The 25,096-nt window shown below is 42.0% G+C and overlaps 2 protein-coding genes across 3 annotated transcripts in view; both read left to right on the top strand.

Moving 5' to 3' along the window:
* XPNPEP3 (X-prolyl aminopeptidase 3) overlaps nucleotides 1–25,096 on the top strand; it is a 72,579-nt gene that overhangs the window by 42,247 nt on the left and 5,236 nt on the right. For both annotated transcript variants that reach the window (XM_029955749.1, XM_029955750.1), the window contains 5 exons: nucleotides 13,027–13,089; nucleotides 14,371–14,484; nucleotides 18,985–19,070; nucleotides 23,301–23,481; nucleotides 24,760–24,880. In XM_029955749.1, the coding sequence (XP_029811609.1) occupies nucleotides 13,027–13,089; nucleotides 14,371–14,484; nucleotides 18,985–19,070; nucleotides 23,301–23,481; nucleotides 24,760–24,880 (565 nt within the window). The remainder of the gene's footprint in view (nucleotides 1–13,026; nucleotides 13,090–14,370; nucleotides 14,485–18,984; nucleotides 19,071–23,300; nucleotides 23,482–24,759; nucleotides 24,881–25,096) is intronic.
* On the top strand, nucleotides 5,067–6,506 carry LOC115305481 (glycoprotein-N-acetylgalactosamine 3-beta-galactosyltransferase 1-like). The gene is given in 3 exon segments (XM_029955752.1): nucleotides 5,067–5,277; nucleotides 5,279–5,657; nucleotides 5,660–6,506. Coding segments are annotated over 3 exon segments (1,119 nt in total). The 5' UTR covers nucleotides 5,067–5,196; the 3' UTR covers nucleotides 6,319–6,506.

Here is a 25,096-nt window from a genome sequence, read left to right as displayed (position 1 = left end):
CACCAGAGAATCCACACTGGAGAGAAACCCTATCAGTGTGAAGAGTGTGGGAGAGCCTTTAATGATAATGCAGATCTCTTCAGGCATCAGATAATCCACAGTGGGGACAGACCCTATCTCTGTGGAGAGTGTGGAAATAGTTTCACCAGTAGTTCTGAGTTTGTTATACATCAGAGAATCCATACTGGGGAGAAACCTTATGAGTGTAATGAGTGTGGAAAAGCTTTTGTTGGTAATTCACCACTGCTTCGACATCAGAAAATCCACACTGGAGAGAAACCCTATGAATGTGATGAATGTGGCAAAAGCTTTGGAAGGACTTCTCATCTTAGCCAACATCAACGTATTCACCCAGGGAAAAAGCCTTATTCTTGTAAAATCTGTGGGCAAGCCTTCAATTTTCATACGAAACTAACTCGGCACCAGAGAGTCCACAGTGTAGAGAAACCGTTTGACTGTGTGGATTGTGGAAAAGCCTTTAGTGCTCAGGAACAATTAAAAAGGCATCTAAGGGTCCATATTCAGGAGTCTTCCTCTTTATGTGTTGTGTGGAAAAGTCTTCACTAGCAAAAGAAATCTTCTTCAGCACCAAAGAATCCATACTGGGCAGAAACCCTATGAGTCTGTCAAGTATGAAAAAACCTTTAGGACTTCTTCCAAGCTAGGCCATCATGAGCATGTCCACCCTGAAGAGAAACCTGTCCTGGACATTCGTCATTTTAGCCTCCCAGAATTTTTTACCCCATTTTACTGGTAATAGAACACCAGATTTCCTTTTGGATTTCATCTTCCACTCCAGGGGGATGTGTGACACAGGCCTGGCTCAGCCACAGATGCCTTCCCCTAAGCCATAGTTATTTGTTCAGATGTCAGTAGTTTACCCACAACGGTCCAGTTAGAGCCCCAAAACTTGGTAAGAATTAATAGGAAGAAATGCTCTTTTTTTTCCTTAGTCTTAAAACTGAAAGAATTCTCTCAGAATTCCTATGGAGACAGAATAAAGTCAACACAGCCAAAGAGAAGTCAGATTTGAAGAGCAATCACTCTGGAATCTTCTGTTTGAACAACTTGGTTAAATCATATCTGAAGCCAGAAATACATCTCAGTTTTTTAATTCCATGAACCAATACATTTAGCTTTGTTTTTGTTCTTTTGTATTTTTTTGTTGTTCAAGCAAGTTAAGGTAGGTTTTCTTGTCTTGCAATAGACTCTTACCAGCGTAACAAAAATCTTCAGGGATAACAATTCTGATGGAGAAGTGTTTTGTGTTCCAGCAGTCTCTGTGATTGTTACAAGAATGGAAACCCTGTTGTAATTCAAGAACTTGGCTGCGTCAGGACACCAGTATGTAGAAGTTCTAACTATTTGAGAGGCACTTGAGTGCTTCATTTGGTTGACTGTCTGACTCTTGATTTCAGCTCAGGTCATGATCTCATGGTTTGTGAGATCGAGTCCCAGGTCAGGTTCTGCGCTGACAGCATGAAGCCTGCTTGGGATTCTCTCTCTTTCTCTGTTCCTCCCTTGCTCTTTTTTTCAAAATAAATAAAAACTTAAAATTTTTAGCTATTTAAAAAAAAAAGAGAGAGAGAGTGAGAGGGCACAGATTTGTGAGTTCTTGCAACCAGCGGGCTTAAAGTCCAGAGTTTGAAGGGTCAGCATGTTTGTCTCTGGGAGAGCTCAAAAGACATTGGGGCTGTTCTTGGAGGAAAGGCAGGGCAAACAGCCTGTGGGCATACAGTGTGGAAGCAGCTATCTGAAGAGCACCCGAGGCACAGACTAGAGAGTTAGTTGTTCATCTCAGAAGGTGTCCCAGTGAGGCACCAGTCATGGAGAGATCCCTCTGGGAACAAAGGAACTGTCAGGCTCCATTTCCCTCCCTGACCCCTCAGCATAAGCATAGGACCACCTGTGAGAACCAGCAGTGTCAACCTTTGCCGCCTAATTGCTTACAACAAACCCTCCCTCCCCCACTCCAGTGGAGCTGCTCTTCCCAGTCATGCTTTCCTCAGTCCCAGGTCATTGGGTCTCACCCCTACCCCAGAAGACCAGCCGCACCCCTGCCAACACTGCATTTCCCAGCCCAGGAGTTTTGCGAGGCCTTGCTTCCAGTGGTGGGAGCAACAGGTCTCTTCACAAGTAGTCCAGAGAACACTTCTTTGAAATGCACCGCATTCAGGCCAGGGACCAAACACTGCCCACAACAGGCAGAGAGAGCCCCTGCAGACAAGCAGCCTGAAGGATAAAGCAGCTAGGACCCAGCAGCGGCACACATTGGAGACACTCCCAGAAGCACCAGAGGACCCTACATTGCAGGGCACTGTAGGACCCTTCTTCATACAGTCATTGCCCTTCAGATCAGGAGATGTAGCGGACTCTCCCGTACAAGCACAGAGTCGTAGGCAAAATGAAAAGACGGGATTTGTCCCAATTGAACAGGGCAAGGTCATGGCTGGAGAGGTAGGCAAAACATACATAAATACTTGGAAATGGAGAATTTAAAGCAGTGATCATAAGGTTACTCACTGGACTTGAGAAATAGTGGAGGACACCAGAGAGATCCTTAATGCAGAGGTAAGGAATACTGTAGCAGAGATAAAGGGCCTTTCTTCCAGCAAGCTGGAAGAAGCAGAGAAATAAATTAATGACCCAGAAGAACAGAGAAAAGGAGATAGAACATTTATTTGAAGAAATAATAGCTAAAGACTTTCCTAATCTGGGGAAGGAAACAGATATGCAGATCCAGGAAGCACAGAGAACCCCCAGCAAAACCAACAGAAGCAAATCCACACCGTGATGTATTGTAATTAGAATGGCAAAATTCAGGGGTGCTTGGCTGGCTCAGTCAGTAGAGCATGTCTCTTGATCTCACGGGTCATGAGTTTGAGCCCCATATTGGGTGTAGAGATTGCTTAAGTAAAAAAAAGAAGTAATTAGGTACATACATAAATACATAAAACCAAATACAGTGATAAAAAAATATTAAAAGCAGCAAGACGGGCACCTGGGTAGCTCAGTTGGTTGAGCAGCCGACTCTTGATATCAGCTCAGGTCATGATCCCAGGGTTGTTAGATCGAGGACTACATCTGGCTCCACGCACAGCATGGAGCCTACCTGAGATATTCTCATTCTCTCCCTCTCTCCCTCTCCCTCTCTCTCTCTCTCTCTCTCTCTCTCTCTCTCTTCCCCTCTCCCCCTCTCCCCCTCTCCCCTCCCTCTCCCTCCATCCCTCCCCCCATTCTGCCTCATTCCCCAGCACTCTCGTGTGCACTTTCTCTGTAAAATAAAATGTAAATAAATAATAAATAAAAGCAGCAAGACAGAGTTACATACAAAGGAAATCCCATGAGGCTATCCACAGATTTTTTTCAGCTGAAGCTTTCCAAGCCCAAAAGGAATTGCATGAAGTATTCAAAGTGCTGAATGGAAAACATCTGCAGCCAAGAAAATGCAGCAAGGCTATCTTCAGAATAGAGGAAAGATAAAGAGTTTTTACAAACAAAAACTAAAGGAGTTCATAGCCACTAAACAGTCTTATAAGCAATATTAAAGGGGAATCGAGTGGAAAGGAAAGACTAAAAATGACAGTATGAAGGTAGGAAACACAAAAGCAGTAAAAATGAATATTTCTGCAAAAAATCAGTCAAGGAACTCACAAAGTAAAAGAATATCAGATATGAAACCATGTGCCAAAAACATGGGGAGGAAAGGAGTAAAGAATGGGTTCAAACTTAAATGACCATCAATTACATAGACTGCTTTCTGCAGAAGAGCTACATACAAACCTAATGGTAACCACAAGTCAGAGGCCACTAATAACTACGCAAAGAAGAACGAGAAAGAAATCCAGAAGTATCACTAAAGAAAACCAGTAAACCATGAAAGAGAAAGACAAGAAAGGATTAGAACGAATCTTAAGAAACAACCACAAATAAAATGTCAGTAAATATGTATCTACCAATAATTGCTTTGAATGCAAATGGACTAAATGCTCCAATCAAAAGACATAGGGTGAGGATGCCTCACTGGCTCAGTCCGTGGAGCATGTGACTCTTGATCTAGGGTTTGTGAGTTTGAGCCCCTCATTGAGTGTGGAGATTACTTAAGATCTTACCAAAAACGTTGGGGAGATGGGCACCTGGGTGGGTCAAGCAGCGGACTTGATTTTACCTCAGGTCATGATCTCATGCTTCGGATTGTGGGATCGAGCACTAGTTGGACTCTGCACTAACAATGCAGAGCCTGCTTGGGATTCTTTGGTCTCTCTGCCCCCCCCCCCCCACTCCTGCTGTCTCTGTCTCTCTCAAAATAAATAAACTTTAAAAAAATAAACATTTTTTAAAAATGAATGAATTTAAAAACAAGACCCGTCTATATATTGCCTACTGAGACTCATTTTAGACCTAAAGACACCTGCAGATTGAAAGTGAGGGACTGGAAAATCAGTTGTCCCACAGAGGGGTGTAAAAGGGAAGCTGGGGTAGTAATACTTGTGTTAGACAACACGGACCTTAAAACAAAGACTGTAACGAGAGACAACGGACACTGTATAATAATAAAGGGGACAGTCCAACAAGAAGATACAACAACTATAAATCCTTACGCACCCAACATGGCTGTACCCAAACACATATCACAGCAACAGAACTAATCAATAATAATACAATAAGAGGGACTTTAAGACCCACTTACATCAAAGGACATATCATCTAAGTAGAAAATCAACAAGGAAACAGTGGCTTTGAATGACATACTGGACCAGATGGATTTAATAGATATATTCAGATATTCTATCTTACAACAGCAGAATACACATTCTTTTCAAGTGCGTGTGGAATATTCTCCAGAACAGATCACATATTAGTCCACAAAACAAGCCTCAACAAATTCTAAAAGATCTGACTACAACGGTCTGAAACTATAAGTCAACCACCAGAAAAAATATGAAAAGACCACATATGCATGGAGCTTAAATAACATACTAGTAAACAATGCATGAGTCAACCAGGAAATAAAAGAAGGAATAAAAAAGTACATGGAGCTGCCGCCACCGCCGCCAGGAAATAATCTGGGCGGCAGCGGGCGGCCCCGCTAGTGGCCACGAGCCACTTTTGCGGGTGCCGGGAAGAGCTAAGGTTGCCGGTCTCCTGTCGTCCCCCTCTCCGCCCCCCAGGAGCGGCGAGAGGGAGCCGCGGCTGATGTCAGAAATAAATTTTCGGGAAATGGCCTCTAAATCTTGGCTGAATTTTTTAACCTTCCTTTGTGGATCTGCAATTGGATTTTTTTTTATGTTCTCAGCTATTTAGTATTTTATTGGGAGAACGGGGTGATACCCAGCCTAATATTCTTCATAATGATCCTCATGCTAGGCATTCAGATGATAATGGACCAAATCATCTAGAAGGACAGATGAACTTCAATGCAGATTCTAGCCAACATAAAGATGAGAACACAGACATCGCCGAAAACCTCTATCAGAAGGTTAAAGTTCTTTGCTGGGTTATGACAGGGCCTCAAAATCTAGAGAAAAAGGCCAAACACGTCAAAGCTACATGGGCCCAGCGTTGTAATAAAGTGTTGTTTATGAGTTCACAAGAAAATAAAGACTTCCCTGCTGTGGGACTAAAAACCAGAGAAAGCAGAGACCAACTTCACTGGAAAACAAAGCTTTTCGGTATGTTCGTGATCATTATTTAGAAGATGTTGATTGGTTTATGAAAGCAGATGATGATACATATGTTATACTAGATAATTTGAGGTGGCTTCTCTCAAAATACAGCCCTGAAGAATCCATTTACTTTGGGAGAAGATCTAAGCCCTGTGTAAAGCAGGGCTACATGAGTGGAGGAGCAGGATATGTACTGAGCAAAGAAGCCTTGAAAAGATTTGTTAATGCATTTAAAACAGACAAATGTACACATAGTCCATTGAAGACAGCACTGGGGAGATGCATGGAAATTATAAACGTAGAAGTGGGAGATTCCAGAGATACCACTGGAAAAGAAACTTTTCATCCCTTTGTACCAGAACACCACTTAATCAAAGGTTATCTACCTAGAACCTTTTGGTACTGGAATTACAACTGTTATCCTCCTGTAGAGAGTCCTGGTTGCTGTTCTGATCTTGCAGTTTCTTTTCACTATGTTGATTCTACAACTATGTATGAGTTAGAATACCTCGTTTATCATCTTCGTCCATATGGTTATTTATATAGATATCAATCTGCCTTACCTGAGAATATGCTAAAAGAAAGAAGTCAAGCATACAAAAATGAAGATCCAAAACTAAAACAAGGACCCTTGAAGGAAAACCATAAATGAAGAGGTAAACTGCCTAGCATTGCACTGAAAAACTTCTGCATTTCTGATACAGAACACTGGAGTCCCAGTGAGGAATTCTTTCTAAGTGAACATTCCACATTAGAAATCTTTCATATGAATGACTGTAAAGCTTTAAGTGAGCTGTGAAGTCTGTTAAAATGTGTTTTGATACAGTAATATATATATATATATATATGAAAAACTTGTGTTTTTAAAACGGTGGCCAGGCAGAGGGACTAGAAACAAGATTTTGTCGTCTGTTCTTGACCACATGTATTATTTTCACTGAGAAACTAGAACATTTAAATTTTCTAAAACTACACTGCACATATTAGTAACACACACACATGATGCTAAAGGTCTGCCTTAAAGAAAAGTTTAGAAGGAAATATTGTTTAATATTATTTATAAACTTAAGACATGAGTTTATATCTGCAGTATGATATAAATGAAACAACCTCCCTGCCCCCACACATGCAATTTTTGTCTAATAAAACTTTTCCTGTGATTATAATTGTCAGTAATTCTTCCAGACAAGGTAAAATAAGCATGGCGCTTGTCCTAAAGTGTATTAATAAAACCACATTTTGAAATTTAAAAAAAAAATACATGGAAACAAACACAAATGAAAACACACATTTCAAAACCTTTTGGATGCAGCAAAAGTAGTTCTAAGAAGGAAAGTTACAGCAATGCAGGTCTACCTCAAGAAGCAAGTAAAATCTCAAACAACCTAACCGTACACCTAAAAACTAGAGCAGAAATAAATGATATAGAACCTTAAAAAAGAAAAGAAAAACAAACAATAAAACAGAACAGATCAATGAAACCAGGAGTTGGTTCTTTGAAAAAAAAATCAATAAAATTGATAAACCTCTAGTGAGCCTCCTCAAGAAAGAAAAAGGACTCAGATGAAAACACAAATGAGAAAGGAGAAATAACAAACACTAGAGAAATACAAACAGTTATAAGAGAATATAAGGGAAAACAATATGCCAACAAATTGGACAACCTAGAGGAAATGGATATATTCCTAGAAACATAGAATCTACCAAAATTAAAATGTGAGGAAATAGAAAATTTAGACAGACTGATTACCAGCAAAGAAATTGAATCAAAAAACTCCCAACAAACAAAAGTTCAGGACCAGATGGCTTCACAAACATTTAAAAAACAGTTAGTGCCTATCCTTCTCAGATTATTCCAGAAAACAGAAAAGGAAGAAAAATTTCCAAATTCAGTCTATGATGCCAGCATTACCCTGATAACCAAAATCAGAACAAGATACCACAAAAAAAGAACTACCTCTGATGAACATAGATGCAGATATCCTCAACAAAGTACCAGCAAACCTAATCCAACAATACATTTAAAAAATCATTCACCAAGATTAAGTGGGATTTATTCCTGGGTTACATGGGTGGTCCAATATTTGCATATGAGTCGACGTTACCTACGTGATACCTCATATCAATAAGAGAATGGACAAGAATGATAGGATAATTTCAATAATGCAGAAAAAGCATTTGACAAAGTACACCATCCATTCATGATAAAAATCCTCAACTAACTAGATTTAGAGGGAACATACCTCAACATAATAAAGGCTACACGTGAAAAACTCATAGCTAACATCATTCTGAATATGAAAAAAATAGAGCCTTTCCCCTATGATCAAGAACAAGACAAGGATGTCCCCCCTCACCACTTACATTCAAAGCCCTAACCACAACATTCAGACAACAAAAAGAATTAAAGGCATCCCAATCAGTAAGAATGTGAAACTTTTAGTATTTGGAGATGACATGATACTATAGTTAGGAAACTCAAAAGACCCCACCAATAAACTGCTAAAACTGATAAATGAATTTAGTAAAGTTGCAGGATACAAAATCAACATACAGAAACCTGTTGCGTTTCCATACACCAATAAGGAAGCAGCAGAAAGAGAAATTAAGAAAACAGTCCCATTGGGATGTCTGGGTGTATAAGTTGGTTAAGTGTCCAACTCTTGGTTTTGGCTCAGGTCGTAATCTCGTGGCTTTGTGGGTTTGACCTCCCACATTGGGGTCTGCAGTGGCAGTGTGGAGCCTCCTAAGGATTCTCTCTTCTCTCTCTCTGCCCCTCCCCCACTCACACTGTCTTTGTCTCTCAAAATGGAAGAATAAACTCAGAAGGAAGGCAACTAAGGAAACAATCCTGTTTACAGTTGCACCAAAAAGGGCACCTGGGTGGCTGGGGTAGGCATCCAACCCTGGCTCAGGTCATGATCTTGCTGTTCATGAGTTCAAGCCCTGCAATGAGCTCTGTGCTGACAGCTCAGAGCCTGGAGCCTGTTGCACAGTCTGTGTGTCTCTCTCTGCCCCTCCTCCACTCACACTCTCTCTTCTCTCAAAAATAAATTAACATTTTAAAAAAGTAAAAAAAAGAAAGAAAAAACAATTGCACCAAAGATAATGAAATACCCAGGAAACCTAATCAAAGAGGTGAAAGACCTGTACTCTGAAAACTGTAAAACAGTGATAAATTAAAGACAGTACCAAAAAAAAATGGAAAGACATTCCGTGTTCATGGATTGGAAGAACAAATATTGTTAAAATGTCTGTACTACCCAAAGCAGTCTATACATTTAATGCAATTCCTGTCACAATACCAACAGCATTTTTCTCACAGAACAAACAATCCTAACATTTGTGTAGAACAAAAGACTCTGAATAGCCCTAGCAGTCTTGAAAAATCGAAAACAAAACTGGAGGCATCACAGTTTTGGACTTCAAGTTATTTCAGAGCTGTAGTGATCAAAACAGTATGGTACCAGCACAAAAATAGACTTACCGGTCCGTGGAACACAATAGATAGCCCAGAAATAAACCCATACTTATATGGCCAATTAATTTGGCAAAGCAAGAATGAATATTCAGTGGGGAAAAGACCGCCTCTTCAATAAGATTGCACTGAGAAAACTAGACAGCAACGTGCAAAAGAATGAAACTGGACCACTTACACCGTACACAAAAGTAAACTCAATAAAGACCTACAGCCATAAAAATCCTTGAAGGGAGCACAGGCAGTAATCTCTAACCAGCCATCGTTCACTTTTTTCTAGATAGGACCCCTGAGGCCAGGGAAACAAAAGCAAAAATAAACTGTTGGGACCATATCAAGCGTCTGCACAGTGAAGGAAACAATTAACAATTAAAAGCAACCTACAGAATGGGAGAAGATAAATTTGCAAATAACATGCCCAGTAAAGAGTATCCAAAATATATTAAAAAAACTGAACACCCTGCCCCCAAAATTTAAAAAAACTAATAAGCCAATTTAAATGGGCAGAAAGGGGCTCTGGAATGGCTCATTCCAATAAGTATCTGACTCTTGATGTAGGCTCAGGTCATGATCTCACAGTTCGTGGATTCAAGACCCACATAAGAGCCTGCTTGGGATCTCTGTCTCTGCCTCTCTCTTTCTCTCAAAATAAATAAAAACATTTTTAAGACATGAACAGACTGCTGCAAGAAAGACATCCAAATAGCCGACAAACACATGAAAAGATGCTCATCAGGGGCACCCGGGTGACATGGTTAAAGTTCAGTTCAGGTCATGATCTCATGGTTCATGAGATTGAGCCCTGCATCAGGCTCTGTGCCAACAGCATGGAGCCTGCTTGGGATTCTTTGTCTCTCCCTCTCTCTCTGCCCCTCCCCCTGCTTTCTCTCTCTCTCTCTCTCTCTCTCTCTCTCTCTCTCTCTCTCTCTCTCTCTCAAATAAATACACTTTTAAAAACTTAACCAATTTTTTAAAAATGCTCATTATTGCTTATCATCAGGGAAGTGCAATTCAAACTACAATAAGATATCACCTCATATCTTTCAGAATGGCTAAAATAAAAAAACACAAGAAACAACAGATGTTGGCAAGGCTGTGAAGAAAAGGAAGCCTCTTGCACTGTTGGTAGGAATGTAAGCTGGTGCAGCCACTCTGGAAAACAGGGTGGAGGTGCCTCAAAAAGTTAAAAACAGAACTACCCTATCTATGGTCCAGCAATTGCACTACTGGGTATTTGCCCAAAGGATACAAAAACACGAATTCAAAGGGATATGTGGACCCCAGTGTTGATAGCCACATTATTTACAGTAGACAAGATATGGAAGCAGTCCCAAGTGTCCATCGGTTGGTGAATAAAGAAGTGTTGTGTGCGTGCGTGTGTGTGTGTGTGTATGTATATGTGTGTACGTGTGCATATACACACATACATGATAGAATGTTACTCATCCATAAAAAAGAATGAAGTCTTGCCATTTACAAAGACATGGGTGGAACTGAAGAGTATAATGCCAAGCAAAATAAGTCAGAGAAAGATACCATGTAATTTCACTCATGAAATTTAAAAAATGAAACAAATGGCAAAAAAGGGATAAAAAAGAGAGACAAACCAAGGAAGAGACTCTTAACTGTAGAGAACGAATTGAGGGCTAACAGGGAGGTGGGTGGGGGGATGGGGTGAGGTCGGTGATTAAGGAGCGTGTCTGTGATGAGTGCAGGGCAATTAAAATAAAACTTAAAACATGGAAAAAGTTTGGGTAAGGATATGAAAAAGTTTGACTTTTTTTTTTTTTTTTTACTTTTTTACATTTTTACATTACCAGTGGGATTATGAAATGTCTCAGCCACTGTGGAAAATAGCTTGGAGGTTTCTGAAAAACTTAAACATAGAATTAACATGTGACCTGGCAATTCTGCTCCTACGTATATACCCAGAAGAATTAGAAACAGGTACTCAGACAACTACTTGTACACAGATGTTCACAGAAGCAGTATTCACAGCGGCGGAAAGATGCCAACAACCTGTTTGTCCATCACTGGATGACCGCGTAGACAAGAGGGGTGCGTGTGTGCATGTGCGCACTTGTGCATGTCCCTTTCAGTAAAGATTTGAAAGGAAATTAATAAAAAGACAAAGCACTGGTTAGAGTCAAAAAACAAAAAGACAAGGTCGCCTGGGTGGCTCCCTTGGTTAAGCTTCCCACTTCGGCTCAGGTCATGATCTCGTGGTTTGAGTTCGAACCCCTTGTTGGGTCTCTGTGCTGACAGGTCAGAGCCGGGAGCCTGCTTCTGTGTCTCTCTGCCCTCCCTTTGCGCGCTCGCTCGCTCTCTCTCTCTCTCTCTCTCTCTCTCTCTCTCTTTCTCTCTCTCTCAAAAATAAACATTAAAAAAAAAAAGACAAATCCCTCTTTTAAGTGAATGAGCCACACTTTTCCCTTTTGTTATGTTTTGTTTTAGCTTCATGGTGAAAATGTAGTTCTAACAATTTATTCATCAGCATTTGTGGGTGTGGGTGTGTATACTTTAATTAATTCATTCAGCAGATATTTATTGGGTATTTGCTGTGGCGCCAGGTACTGTTCTAGGTCCTAGAGACACAGCAGTGAGCGGCACAGACGTGCCGTGTGTCCCTGTCCTCAGTGTTCACTCCAGCTGAGAGACAGGAAGCAAACGTGCTTTGGGTCAGCTGTGAGTTGAATGCTGTGAAGAGAAATGAAGCAGTGGAAGAGAGAAGTGGGGTGCGAGTGCTGAGTTACGCAGGGTGATCAGAAGGGCCTCTCTGTGGACGAGACATTTGGGAAAAGCTCAGAATGAGAAAAGGAGCAGAAGCCCTGCATCTGTTTCCAGTGTCACCCCTCTCACTGCCCCTCCGTTGGGCTCTTCTCTGGTGATGTCATTGCCTTGTATTAAGAGAAATGTTATTAAAAACATCCCTTCCCACATTACCTTCACTCTTAGAGCTGAGCTACTTGAGAGAAATTCCTTTCTAGTTATATAGTCCTATCCCTGGGCATCTGATTTGTTTTTATCCCACAGACGGGAGATGGAGCTGACGGTTCCCCTTTTCACAGTGGCTGCAAGAAAAGTCAGTTATATTTGTGGTTTGTCCGTAGTTGCTGTGGTAATCATGAAGGTCATTATGGCATGCATTGTTATTTTGTTGAGTTCCATTCCCCTTAAGGCTTGCTTTTTTTTTTTTTTTAACTCTACCATGAATTTATGGTATCTTGTATTTTGTGTATCCGTGTAAGCTAATCTAAACCATTTTTTGGCATAAAGTATAGTGGTGAATTATAAGTATGTATATTTATAAAAATAGAAGATCTACACATGTACTGTGGCCACTACAGAGGAATAATTAACGTACTTATACTATACGTGGCTCTGAACTTGGGGTAGTTTTGTCCCTCAGGGAATATTTGGTAATACCCGATTGTCACAGTTGGCAGGTGCTGCTGGCGTCCTACAGTGAACAGGACAGTTCGTCCACATGCCCCCCCACACCATCGTAGAGTTATCTAGTCCCAACATGTCAGCGATGGTGCAGAGGTTGAGAAACTTGCTATAAACTGGACCAGTCAGTTCATTATTTCATATGTTTCTGTGCAGAAATGACAAAATGTGTCCCTGCGTAACTTACTCTAGCATACAGTGTATATCCTGAGTGTGATGGTTGTGCCCTTTCACTAGCTCTCATCAGTCACATAGTCCTAAAAGCAATCGTTTCCTCTTCAGAAATGTGTATTATCATGCTCACAAAGTCACAACTTCAGGTCAACAAAACTGGGGAGGAGGGTGCTTTTCACTTGAGCTCTAGCGTTTTGAATGACTGAGTGAGCCACAGTTACAGTGAGACTGTCTTCCCTTTCTCCCTTCTGTCCGCAGGCTTTCATAGAGACCATGTTCGCCAGCAAAGCTCCCGTGGAGGAGGGCTTTCTCTATGCTAAGGTGAGCCCCAAAAGATTGGGAAGGTTTTGTTGGAGGCAAAAATAGTAAGAAGTTCATTGAGTAAACAGGAGGAGACTCCGAGCAGTGCTGGAGAGAGCCGGGCGGGCTCCATCCCAGGACAAAGTGAAATTGCTAGAATTCACCATTTGCCTAGCATCTTTTTTCACTTTTCCAGCACATGTAGTTTGGCAGCTATTTGAAAAGTTGAAATTAGTAATGCAGAAATGTTGTTAAAAATGCAAGCCGTATTCCAGTATTTATCTAAATAAGAATAAAAAATAGTGGGGCACCTGGATGGATCAGTCAGTTAAGCATCTGACTTCAGCTCAGGTCATGATCTCATAGCACGTGGGTTTGAGCCCCACGTCAGGCTCTGTGCTGACAGCTCAGAGCCTGGAGCCTGCTTCGGATTCTGTGTCTCCCTCTCTCTCTGACCCTTCCCTGCTCACACTCTGTTTCTGTCTCTCTCAAAAATAATAAACGTTAAAAAAATTTTTTTTTTAAATAACGACTTCACCATATGTCTATACTCAGCCTTGATCATAAATTTTCTGTTCTCTTCTGGACTTAATTTGAAAATCATAGGAAATTTGGAGCACTCAGAGGAACTAAGCAGACTTAATAATAGAATCAAATAAAGGATTGGAGCGGGGAATAAAAAACAGACTGAAATCGGGGCACCTGGGTGGCTCAGTTAGTTGAGCATCCGACTTTGGCTCAGGTTATGATCTCACAGTTTGTGAGTTCAAGCCCTGCGTCGGGCTCTGTGCTGACAGCTCAGAGCCTGGAGCCTGCTTCGGATTCTGTGTCTCCCTCTCTCTCTGGCCCTTCCCCACTTGTGCTCTGTCTCTCTCTGTCCCTCAAAAATAAATAAATGTGGGGCACCTGGGTGGCTCAGTCAGTTAAGCATCCGACTTCGGCTCAGGTCAGATCTCACAGTTCGTGGGTTTGAGCCCTGCATCAGGCTCTGTGCTGACCGCTAGCTCAGAGCCTGGAGACTGCTTCAAATTCTTTGACTTCTTCTCTCTCTGACCCTCCCCTGTTCACACTGTCTCTCTCTCTCTCTCAAAAATAAATAAAAACATTTAAAAAATAAAAATAAAATAAATATAAAAAATTTTTCAAAAATAGACTGAAATGGGAGCATAAGAAGTTTGGTTAGATCTGATAACTAATTTTTCTGGAATGACGGAGAAGTACTTGAACGGAGGGGTGGCCTGTTGAGGGAAGAAATCCTGTCCTCTGTTATACTCATCATCACGCTTGGCTCATGTTTTTCAGTTCGAATTTGAATGCCGAGCCCGCGGTGCAGATATCTTAGCCTACCCACCTGTGGTCGCTGGAGGTAATCGGTCAAACACTTTGCACTACGTGAAGAATAATCAGCTCATCAAGGTACACAAAGTGCCCTTCCGTGCCGCTTCCTGTGGCGCCACTTACAAAGCGCTTTATTGTTTATAAAGTGATCTTACAGACATTATCTCATTTGATCCTCACATTAGTGCTGTGAGATGGGAGCGATTACTGACATGCCTGTTTAACAGATGAGGCCAAGAAACTTAAAAAATTAGGCACCTCATTAGGGCAGAGCCGAGAATTCTACTCTAAAACCTCCGCTCATTTTTTTTTTTTAATAACACTCCTTCTGAATGGACAACAGTGGGCCAACCATATTTTGGGAGCAGACGGATTTTAAGAGCACCTTATTAGCTGTGAGGGACTTATCTTTTATGGTTTTCTCCCCAAGTGACTATACAAGTAAAGATGGCATCTGCCTTTACCAAGTCCACTTTTAATTGTCTATTTTAATTTTCAGTAATTTCAAAAGAATAAATGTGGCAAACATGTGAAGTATACAGCATATTTTGTAATGAACACCCGTGAACCAACCACTCAGCTCAAGAGCTAGATCATTACCAATACTGTGTGTATTGTTACACTCGGCCATCCTAATGCCTCCCTCCCGGAGGTGACTAATTGGTGTCCTAAATTTTTGTTTGTCATTCCCTTGTTGTTGTATCTCACATGCAGGATTTTCCAAACAAGTTCTGCTTGTTTGTGAACTACATAAAAGTTACATACTGCTGTATGTACTTGGGGGGAACTTAACTCTTTTTTATTCATAAGTGTGATAAGATAGTATAAATCTCTTCCCAGGCATTTTTATCTGTGTACACGTCTACCAGCGGTCTGTAATTCTGTTGACCACATCCTCTAGCCTTTGATGTTTTCAGACTTCTTAACTTCTGCTGTTCTAATTGGATCTCCTTGTGGCCTTAACTTCCATTACCTTAATTACCAGTGACATTAAGCATCTTTTTTTTTATCTGTAGTACTATTTTCATCTTGCTGGTGTGTTGTTTGGGATATAATAATCTGTGTTCGTGAATGTAATTGTTTTATTTTTCTCATACTGCCTTTTTCTGATTTGCATATCAAATGAGTTAGTCTCTCTTTTAATGTTGTGAAATATTTTTTTAATTGGGTAGAATATCTCTGTAGAACTATTTGGGCCTGATATTTTTCTTTGTAGACTTTCTAAACTACTAATTCAATTTTATTAACATACTAAAGCTTTCTGTTTTATTTTTTTAACATTTCTTATTATAAAATGTAACTACTGGTAAAGTACTTGACACTTAAAGGAACAGTTTAATAAGTAATTATAAAACGAACACCCATATAACCGTTACCCATGTCCATACTTGGCAAGCTACACCTTTCTAGGCCAAATCCAGCCTGCTGCTGTGTTTTGTGAATAAAGTTTTACTGGAATACAGCCTTTCCTGCTTTCTTCCCACAATGGCAGAGTTGAATAGTTGCACCAGAAACAGTGTGGTCACAAAGTAAGAAATGGTTACTATAGAGCGCTTTACAGGAAGAGTCTGGGACTGCCTGGAAGAGGACGTTACCAGCGCTCCGCCCCGAAACTTCCCTACCACGTGGTTCTTCCCGATGATAACTTCTTTCCTCCCCGATGGGGTGACTACCCTCCTGATTTTGATGGTCATCATTTCTCTGCTTTGCATTCTATTTTACTAACTAATGAATAATAGAGTTCAACATAGTTTGGCTTTGGTCATGTTTGGACTTTATAGATTTCGAATATTACATCTGCATCTTCTTCATATAACAGTATGGTGTTGCCTGCTAGCTACTGTGATTCGGTCCAGGGTAGAACAGTTAAAAGTGTGAGGTTAAATATATTTTCATAAGAATACCCAGACATTATTTGTCTTTCTCACTTTCAATCTCTCCAGTGTACAAGGATGGACCTCAGAGCCTTCATGACATCCACATCATACCAAATTGAAGGCCAAAGCAGATATGCGATTCTAGCTATTTTTTTGTTATGCTAGACAAAGAGATTTGTAAAAATGTACAACAGTGCCACATTTCTAACTGTTTTTATTTAGAAAAATGGTTACTTTTCATTTAAAATACTATTTATATCTTAACATGTAATAGGTTTATTGTCATTTTTAAATGAATTAATAAATATTATAAGGCTTTCTCAGTTTTAATTTGTTAATGTCATAAATATCCATTAGAGGGACATTTCTATCGTTTCCAGGTTTTTACCGTTATGATCAGTACCCCTGGGCAATATCAAGCACATCTTTCTGTCTTCTACCATCTTGGCTTTTGTTTTAATCCATTTTGGTTTGTTTTCATAATTTTACCACCAGTGTGTCTATTTCTAAACAATATAGTGTTCATTCTTGAAAAACTGGAGAGTAAGCACCAGTGTCGCTGTACAGGGAGAGAAAAGTATTGCCATTATTAGATAAATTGGCCCAAGGGAAAAAAATTTGAGAACTTCCAGGTCATAGTCTTGCTTTGGTTACCTGAAAGCTTACAAGGGCCCCTTCTGGTGAAGTCAGTGGGCAAGGTCCTCCACGAGCTGTGAAAAAGGCGGGGTACCGTTGGGGCATCTGGGAGAGCTCTGTGCGGACCTGCTAGCGAGCCTCCGAGCCTCCGGCAGAGGGGCAGTCAGAGCGCAGGCTGCCCTGCGGCTCTGCCTCAGAGCTCACCGCAGCGCTCCCCAGCGTCAGGGGCAGGTTCGTGCGTGACCACCTTCCTGGGGTCAACTTCCTTCAGCCTGAAGAAAATCCTTTAGATGGTCTGTGGCTGAGAAAGTTTTCTGTTTTTGTTTAGCCAAAATATCTTTATTTCTTTCTCAATTCTTGACGAAGGCTGTACCAGGGAAACTGTTCTCACTTCTTTTCAGTCATCACCTGTCATTCACCTGTCACCTGTCATTTCTCCTGACTTCCAGTGTTGTGGATTAAAAACAAACAAACACAATAATCATCATTCCTTATGGAATACCTCTTTTTGTTTTGGCTACTTTTAAGATTTCTTTTTCTTTGGTATTTCTGTTTTATATTTATTTTTACACATCGTCATTATGATCCCTTCTCCCTCCAGAATCTGTGCGTTCGTGTCTTTGTCAGTTCCAGGAAATCCTCAGATTCTGGTGTAGATGCCGCCTCTCCTACATTCTCTCTAGCCACTCCTCCCGTGATCTCAGTTAGATGTATGCTAGCCCTCTGTCTGGTCTCAGTAAGCTAACTTCCATGTTTATTTCTGCCTTGTCTCTCTGTCACATTCTCAGAGCCTTAGGTATGTCTTCTTCCATGAAACTAGTTTTTTTCCCTTTGGTTGTCTCATCTGCTTCTTCAGCCGTCCCCTGGGGGATGGACTTCAGCAGTTGTTTTTATCTCATTTTGGCACGTTTCAGATCAGCAGAACTGATTGTCTCTTGTTGCTTATTCTCTTTGTGATTCCATACTTTATCCCTTTACGGATTTCATCATAGCCCTTCCACATCTAATCATTCCCTTACCTGAAGTCTCGGAAGATCTGAATTTGGTGTTTGTTCTTCCTGCTGACTCTCCGGCACGGTCACCTACCTCCGGTGCTTGACGACCTTTGCTTGTGAGCTCACATCTGCTTGATGGTAGTTTTTAGAAATCATGCCAGCCCAGATTTGGGGGAAATTTCTTCCAAATGCTGTTGGATTATGCTTTTGCCAGAAGTCAAGTGGGTCCTAGGACCCTGGGACTCTTGTATCCCCTATGAGCATCCTAGATTAATGCAAAAACATCCAGCTCATTTCCCCCAGTTTGCTGCAGGACCTCCTGTAAATACTGTACCACTTACCTTATCTCTACTTTCAGCTCCAGTTCTGGGGTGTCTTTTTTCAAGATGTCTTTAGGACATCCCTTACATTATGTAATGTCAGCCTTTCATAAAATATGTTTTTGATCCAGGATCTAGTTGTTTTCTAACAAGAAATACATTCTGGCATCTTGCCTGAAACAAAAACCACGTAAGTTGCTGGTGTGTGTGTGTGTGTGTGTGTGTGTGTGTGTGTGTACTCATTCCCCCATTATTCTACCACATGCCGAGTTGTGTGCTTATTTATATATGAATAAGATACTCCCTGTCTTCAAGGACATGAAGAATTTCAATATAACATGACAAGAAGTAAGGTAGAGATATCCCCCAAGTGTTCTTCTTTCTTCACATGTATTTTGATGAGGAGCAAATGGGGAACAGACATTCTAAAGTTAAATGGTTAAGGGTAACTGTATTTGAATAAGAATCTGGAACCTGACCTACAGAGGATAGTGGTCACATTTGTGACGATCTCAGCGGTGTGGTTCCAGAGCCTCTGTGGAACTCTGCAGCGGCACCTTTCTTGAGTCAGTGTGAATTCATCTGAAAAACTGAGATGCTGTTTCTTGTGAGAAAGAACCACAGATGAGTCTCCTTTAAGTTAACTTTTTAAATATATGTATAAAATGAGAGGCACAGAGAACTTCAATTAGAAGAAACAGCAGACCGTCAGAAGGTCCCCTGCACTGACAAGTCTCACTTTTGTTGCAGGATGGGGAGATGGTGCTGCTGGATGGAGGCTGTGAGTCGTCTTGCTACGTGAGTGACATAACCCGGACCTGGCCTGTCAACGGCAGGTAGGACTTCTACAGACCCCACGGCTTCTTAGGAGTATGAGTGGGAATATGGGTACATTTTAGGAATAAAGGACTAAAAAAAGGTACTCATCCCCTCTAGCTCAGGTTAACTGCCTTTGCAAAGTCCTGATTACTTTCTAAGAGTGCTTTATTTATCATATCACAGGATCAGACACCTAGACACGCGTAGTTAGCACATCCAGTTAATGTGCACATTTTTAAAAAATAAACTTGAGGGGCGCCTGGGTGGCTCAGTCGGTTAAGCATCCGGCTTCGGCTCAGGTCAGATCTCACGGTTCGTGGGTTCGAGCCCCGCGTCAGGCTCTGTGCTGACAGCTCAGAGCCCGGAGCCTGTTTCGAATTCTGTGTCTCCCTCTCTCTCTGACCCTCCCCTGCTCCAGCTGTCTCTCTCTGTCTCTCAAAAATAAAATAAAAAGCAATAAAAAAAAATTTTTTTTTAAATAAACTTGAGGGGCGCCTGGGTGGCTCAGTCAGTGAGCATACAGCTCTTGATCTCAGGGTTGTAAGTTCAAGCCCCATGTTGGGTGGAGAGATTACTTTAAAAAACAATCTTTTTAAAAAATTAAGAGGTGCCTGAGCAGCTCAGTGGATTAAGCATCCGACTCTTGATTTTGGCTCAGGTCGTGGTCCCCCAGTTCATGAAGTCAAGCCCCACGTCAGGCTCCGTGCTGACTATGCAGAGCCTGCTTGAGATTCTCTCTCTCTCTCTCTCTCTTTACCTCTCCCCCACTTGCACTCACACCCTCTCTCTCTCAAGATAAACATTTTTTAAATAAAAAATTTAAAATTAAATAAATAGGGGCACTTGGGTGGCTGTCTGTTGAGTGTCCAACTTAGGCTCAGGTCATGATCTCACGGTTGGTTGAGTTCGAGCCCTGCATCAAGCTCACTGCTGTCAGAGCAGAGCCCGCTTCAGATCCTCTGTCCCCCTACCGCCTCTGCCCCTCCCCTGCTCACACTCTCTTTCTCAAAAATAAACATTTAAAATAAAATTAAATAAATAAATTTGAAGTTCTTATTTTCTAATTACAAAAGTAATTCCAGTATTCAGTTAAAAAAAATCACTAGACATGAGAAGAATCAGGAAAAGAATCAAAATGACCCTAATAGAGAAAAATACAGCCAATAAAAGCAGATCTTGAATAACCCTAAAATTTCAATGAGCAGACAAGGACTTTAAAGCAGCTATTATAGATGTGTTGAAAGAGTTAAAGGAACAAATATAAGAACGTTGAGTGAATAGGTTGAGAGTTTCGGTAAGAAATAAGAACCAGGGATTCTGGGGAGATGGCAGCAAAATCACAGTGTTTCTGTCTCTCCAGATTGTCCGATAACAGTAGAGCGACTAGGTAGCAAAACCAAATACCAGGTGATAGGATATCACCTCAACCTAAAAATACAAGCAGTTGCAAACACACTCTGTACAACCACAAGGCCTGGACGGTATCACCGTGTGGAAGGAAGAGAAGGAGGCACAGCAGTGGAGGAAGCCTCTGGCGAGCCTGAGAACAAAGGACTCCCCGATAACCAGCAGCTCTGCACCGGCAAGGATGATGAGCCGGGCCGAGAACAGAAACCGAAACGGGGAAGATTTGCCACCCCAGATGCCCGAGGAGGTTTGAGGGCACCGTGCTCCCTTCTCACACTGAGGAGAAACTGCTGGAAGTAGAATCAAAATGGAACAGGTTAGGGACGAGAGAAAGGAGTGAGATACCCACACAAAGAGCAGGAGAGGAGCTGAGAGCAGGCTGCCGTACTGTTTACCAGAACAAGAGGAAGTTCTGTGGCGCCGAAGAGTCTCTCCTACATTCTCCCTCATTCTAGAAGTTCAGGAAAATTAATTTCACTTAAAGTGAGCAATAAAAGTATCTTGCTTAATCTCAAAGTTAACAAAAAACAGAGAAATATGAAACAAAACGGTGAAAAATGATTTTAATTCTGTCCTCCCTGTGTCCTCAAGAACCCAGAAGAAAGAAAGCAACTGAAATATACAGAGGTTACATAAAAATTCTGTAGCTTTAGGTGCCTGGGTGGCTCAGTCGGCTAAGCATCCAGCTTTGGCTCAGGTCATGATTTACGGTTCATGGGTTCTAGCCCCGAGTCAGGCTCTGTGCTGACAGCTCAGAGCCTGGAGCCTGCTTCAGATTCTGTGTCTCCCTCTCACTCTGACCCTCCCTTGCTCACGCTGTCTCTGTCTCTCAAAAATAAATAACATTTAAAAAAAATTTTTTTAATTCTGTAGTATCAAATTTTAATTGAAATATCAATATGAGCTCAGGGGCACCTGGGTGGCTTCCAGAAGTCAGTTGAGCTTCCTGCTTCTGCGCAGGTCATGATCTCAAGGTTCCTGATTCAAGCCTCGCATCAGGCTCACTGCTGGCAGTGTGGATCCTGCTGGGATTCTCTCTCTCCCTCTCTCTGCCCCTCCCTCCTCTGCTTGCCCTCTTTGTCTCTTTCAAAATAAATAAGCTTTAAAAAAAAAAAGAACTGTTACGGGGTGCCTGGTGGCTCAGTTTGTTAAGCATCCGGCTCTTTGTTCCATTTGGCTCCAGTCATGATCTTGGGGTTTGTGAGTTCGAGCCCTGCATCAATGAGAGCCTCTTTTGGATTCTCTCTCTGGCCCTCCCCTAATTGTGCATGGGTGCACGGGCTCACTCGCTCGCTCTCTCTCTCTCTCTCTCTCTCTCTCGCTGTCTCTCACTCTCTCACACCCACACACAAAAATTAATATAAATAAATAAGAACTGTTAAAAACTCTTGAGAACTGCTGTGGTGGGTTGGAGTCACACAAACACAACATGTCGCTAATGGCTCACTTGGAGACAGACGTGTGGGTGCTCATTATCCCCGTTATGTTGTTGTATTTAACTGTTCCTATTAGGGGCCATTTCAGGTTTATCTACTATAGTTATAAAAAACCACAGTGAACATTTTTGTATATTCAGGTTGTTTTTTTTTAATTCCAAATATTTTCTTAGGATGAATTCTTAGAGCAGAATTACAAGCTCAAACTCTATGAATATTTTCATTAAAACCTTTGATGTAATTGGCTATCCTAGTTTACACTCCCCATCAACAGTGAGGAAAATACACATCATACACCACACGAGCTTACTGTTTTCTCATTCTCCAGGATTGCGAAAGAAATTACTACTCTTAAGAACTCTTAGTAGCCAGGGTACCTACTAGTTTACCTCATGATGCAGGTTTACCTACAAGAAGTGGATTCCTAGGCTTTGTTTGCTTCTGTTTTTTAAATGTTCATTCGTTTTGAGAGCAACAGAGCACACATGGAGCAGGGAAGGAGCACAGAGGGAGAGAGAGTCCCAAGCAGGTTAGTGTGGCTCAGACTCACAAACTGAGAGATCATGACCTGAGCCAAAGTCAAGAGTCAGATGGTTAATGAACTGAGCCTCCCAAACACCCTTTGTTTTTGGGGTTTTGTTTGTTTGTTTTGGTTTTTTTTTTAATGTTTTTAATTTATTTTTGAGAGACAGAGAGAGACAGCACGAGCAGGGGAGGGTCAGAGAGAGAGGAAGGCACAGAATCCGAAGACAGACTCCAGGCTCTGAGCTACCTGTCAGCCCAGAGCCCGACGCAGGGCTCGAACCCACGAACCATGAGATCATGACCTGAGCTGGAGTCAGACGCTTAAGTGACTGAGCCGCCCAGGCGCCCCTTATTTGTTTTTTTTTTTAATGTTTTATTTATTTTTGATACAGAGAGAGACAGAGCATGAGAGGGGGAGGGGTAGAGAGAGGAAACAGAACCGGAAGCAGGCTCCAGGCTCTGAGCTAGCTGTCAGCAGAGAGCCTGACGTGGGGCTTGAACCCACAAACGTGAGATCTGACCTGAGCTGAAGTCGGAGGCTTAACCGACTGAGCCACCCAGGCGCCCCCCTTATTTGTTTAAGTGGTTAAAAAAGGGGGGGGGGTCAAGTTGAACCTGGTCTGGCCCTCCAGCCGTGTTCATGTATATCTGCTGATCGTTTGAAGGAGAAGCTGTTGCCCCCGCTTGAAGAGTTACTGTTCTTCCTGTTGGGCGTCCAGGGCACAATTAAGGTCCTGTCAGTACTGAGATTGATACTGCTTAAGTGTCAGTGATGTCCCATCATCAGCGCCCTGGAGTTTTTCCTGATCCAACTTAGAAGCAAATGTCCTGCAATCCCGGGTCGTTCCAAATGTGAGTTCTTTGCTTTTCCTGCCCCAGGTTCACAGCACCTCAGGCAGAACTCTACGAAGCGGTTCTAGAGATACAGAGAGATTGTCTGACCCTCTGCTCCCCTGGGACAAGCTTGGAGAACATCTACAGCTTGATGCTGACCCTGATCGCCCAGAAGCTGAAGGAGTTGGGGATCGTGAAGAACATTAAGGAAAATAATGCCTTCAAGGTACGGCCCCTCTTTTGACCCCAGCTCTCAAGGACACCTGATGTGCTGCTGGGCTTTCATCCTATAGAAAACTAATTAGATTTTAGAAATGGTCTTTGTGAGTCTTCACCTAGAAGAGAGATTTAGATTGAACAGGATTAAAATAAAAGGTGTCAGTACTTACTTCGTCCAGAAGATGGCAGCACAGGCCAGCTTGTTGCCTCCTGTAAAGGAGCCCAGTTCAGCACAAAACATAAAATGAAGGCTGGTGCAGACAGGGTGGAAAAGGACAGAAAAAGGATAAAAGGTTAACTCTCAGTCCTTTTTGTGGTAATTTTGAAAAGTAGACATCGGGGCGCCTGGGTGGCTCAGTCCATTAAGCATCTGACATAGGCTCAGGTCATGATCTCACAGTCCATGGGTTCAAGCCCTGCGTTGGGCTCTGGAACCTGCTCAGATTCTGTGTCTCCCTCTCTCTCTGCCCCTCCTCCACTCGCTCTCTGCTCTGTCTCTCAAAATAAAATAAAGACATTAAAAAAACATTAAAAAAAAAAAAGTAGAAATCATGGGGGAAGGTGTTTGTTGCTTCAGTGACCTTGGTGAGACTAACAATATCCCCAAGGGCCGCATCTTTAGTGAACTTTATCTGTATCTAAAATGTAATGATATTCAGTAAAAATGTAAAACGTTAGCTCTAAATTAAGATGCCAGGTGGCCACGCCAAGCAGACCATTACAGGCTCTCATCTCCAAGTTTAGGCTGCCAGGGTTTCTTTTATCAACAGGAAAGACACTATAAATTCCTCCTGCTGAAGCCAACAAATCTAATTAACGGATAGGCATATCCAGGCTGGTAGATGCCTAATAACTACTGTGTTAATGTAACGTCCTGTGCCTGCTACACACGTTGCTGTGAGACACTCAGGGTCTTCACAGCAGGCTTTCTGAGAGGGACTTGCGAATTTTGAAAAGAGAACTATCCTAACATAATCCTCTTCCCTCCCCCAAGGAAAGAGGCTTGCATTTGCCAGAGTCCTTGCTGGGTTACCGGAGTTAGCATGTCTGTAGTGTATCAGATAGTGGGAATGGAAACGCAGATGCATGTGGATGCCATCCGCAGAGTCACATTCAAGAGGGAGCAGCTTGTTGGATCCCTTAAGCGTTATCCAGAGGACAGGTTAAACCTAAGAGGCAGAACCATGGGGGAGGCACTAACACACCGCTCACGGATTGATACACGCCCCGCTTTCCCCTCAAGGGGTCATTGCTCTGATAACAGTGTGGTGATTCTCTTTTCCAGGCTGCTCGAAAATACTGCCCTCATCACGTCGGCCATTACCTGGGGATGGACGTGCACGACACCCCTGACATGCCCCGCTCCCTCCCGCTGCGGCCGGGCATGGTCATCACCGTGGAGCCAGGTAAGGGCGGGCGTGGCCCTGAGCCACTGAGACACACGATAGTGTCAGATAGAAGGGTCGGTGTTGCTGGTTTTTACCTGAACCAACACAAGTAAACTAGGAGAGACAGCAGGATGGGTCTCTGCAGTGTAGAGAGGAATCTTATTTTAGATTTTCATGAGCTTTCCTATTTAACATCACACAATTTGTTTAATTTGACTTCTCCAATAAACAACA

The sequence above is a fragment of the Suricata suricatta genome, chromosome 10, assembly GCF_006229205.1.
Source record: "Suricata suricatta isolate VVHF042 chromosome 10, meerkat_22Aug2017_6uvM2_HiC, whole genome shotgun sequence".
NCBI classification, from domain to species: domain Eukaryota; kingdom Metazoa; phylum Chordata; class Mammalia; order Carnivora; family Herpestidae; genus Suricata; species Suricata suricatta.
This window is presented reverse-complemented; position numbering and strand designations above follow the sequence as displayed.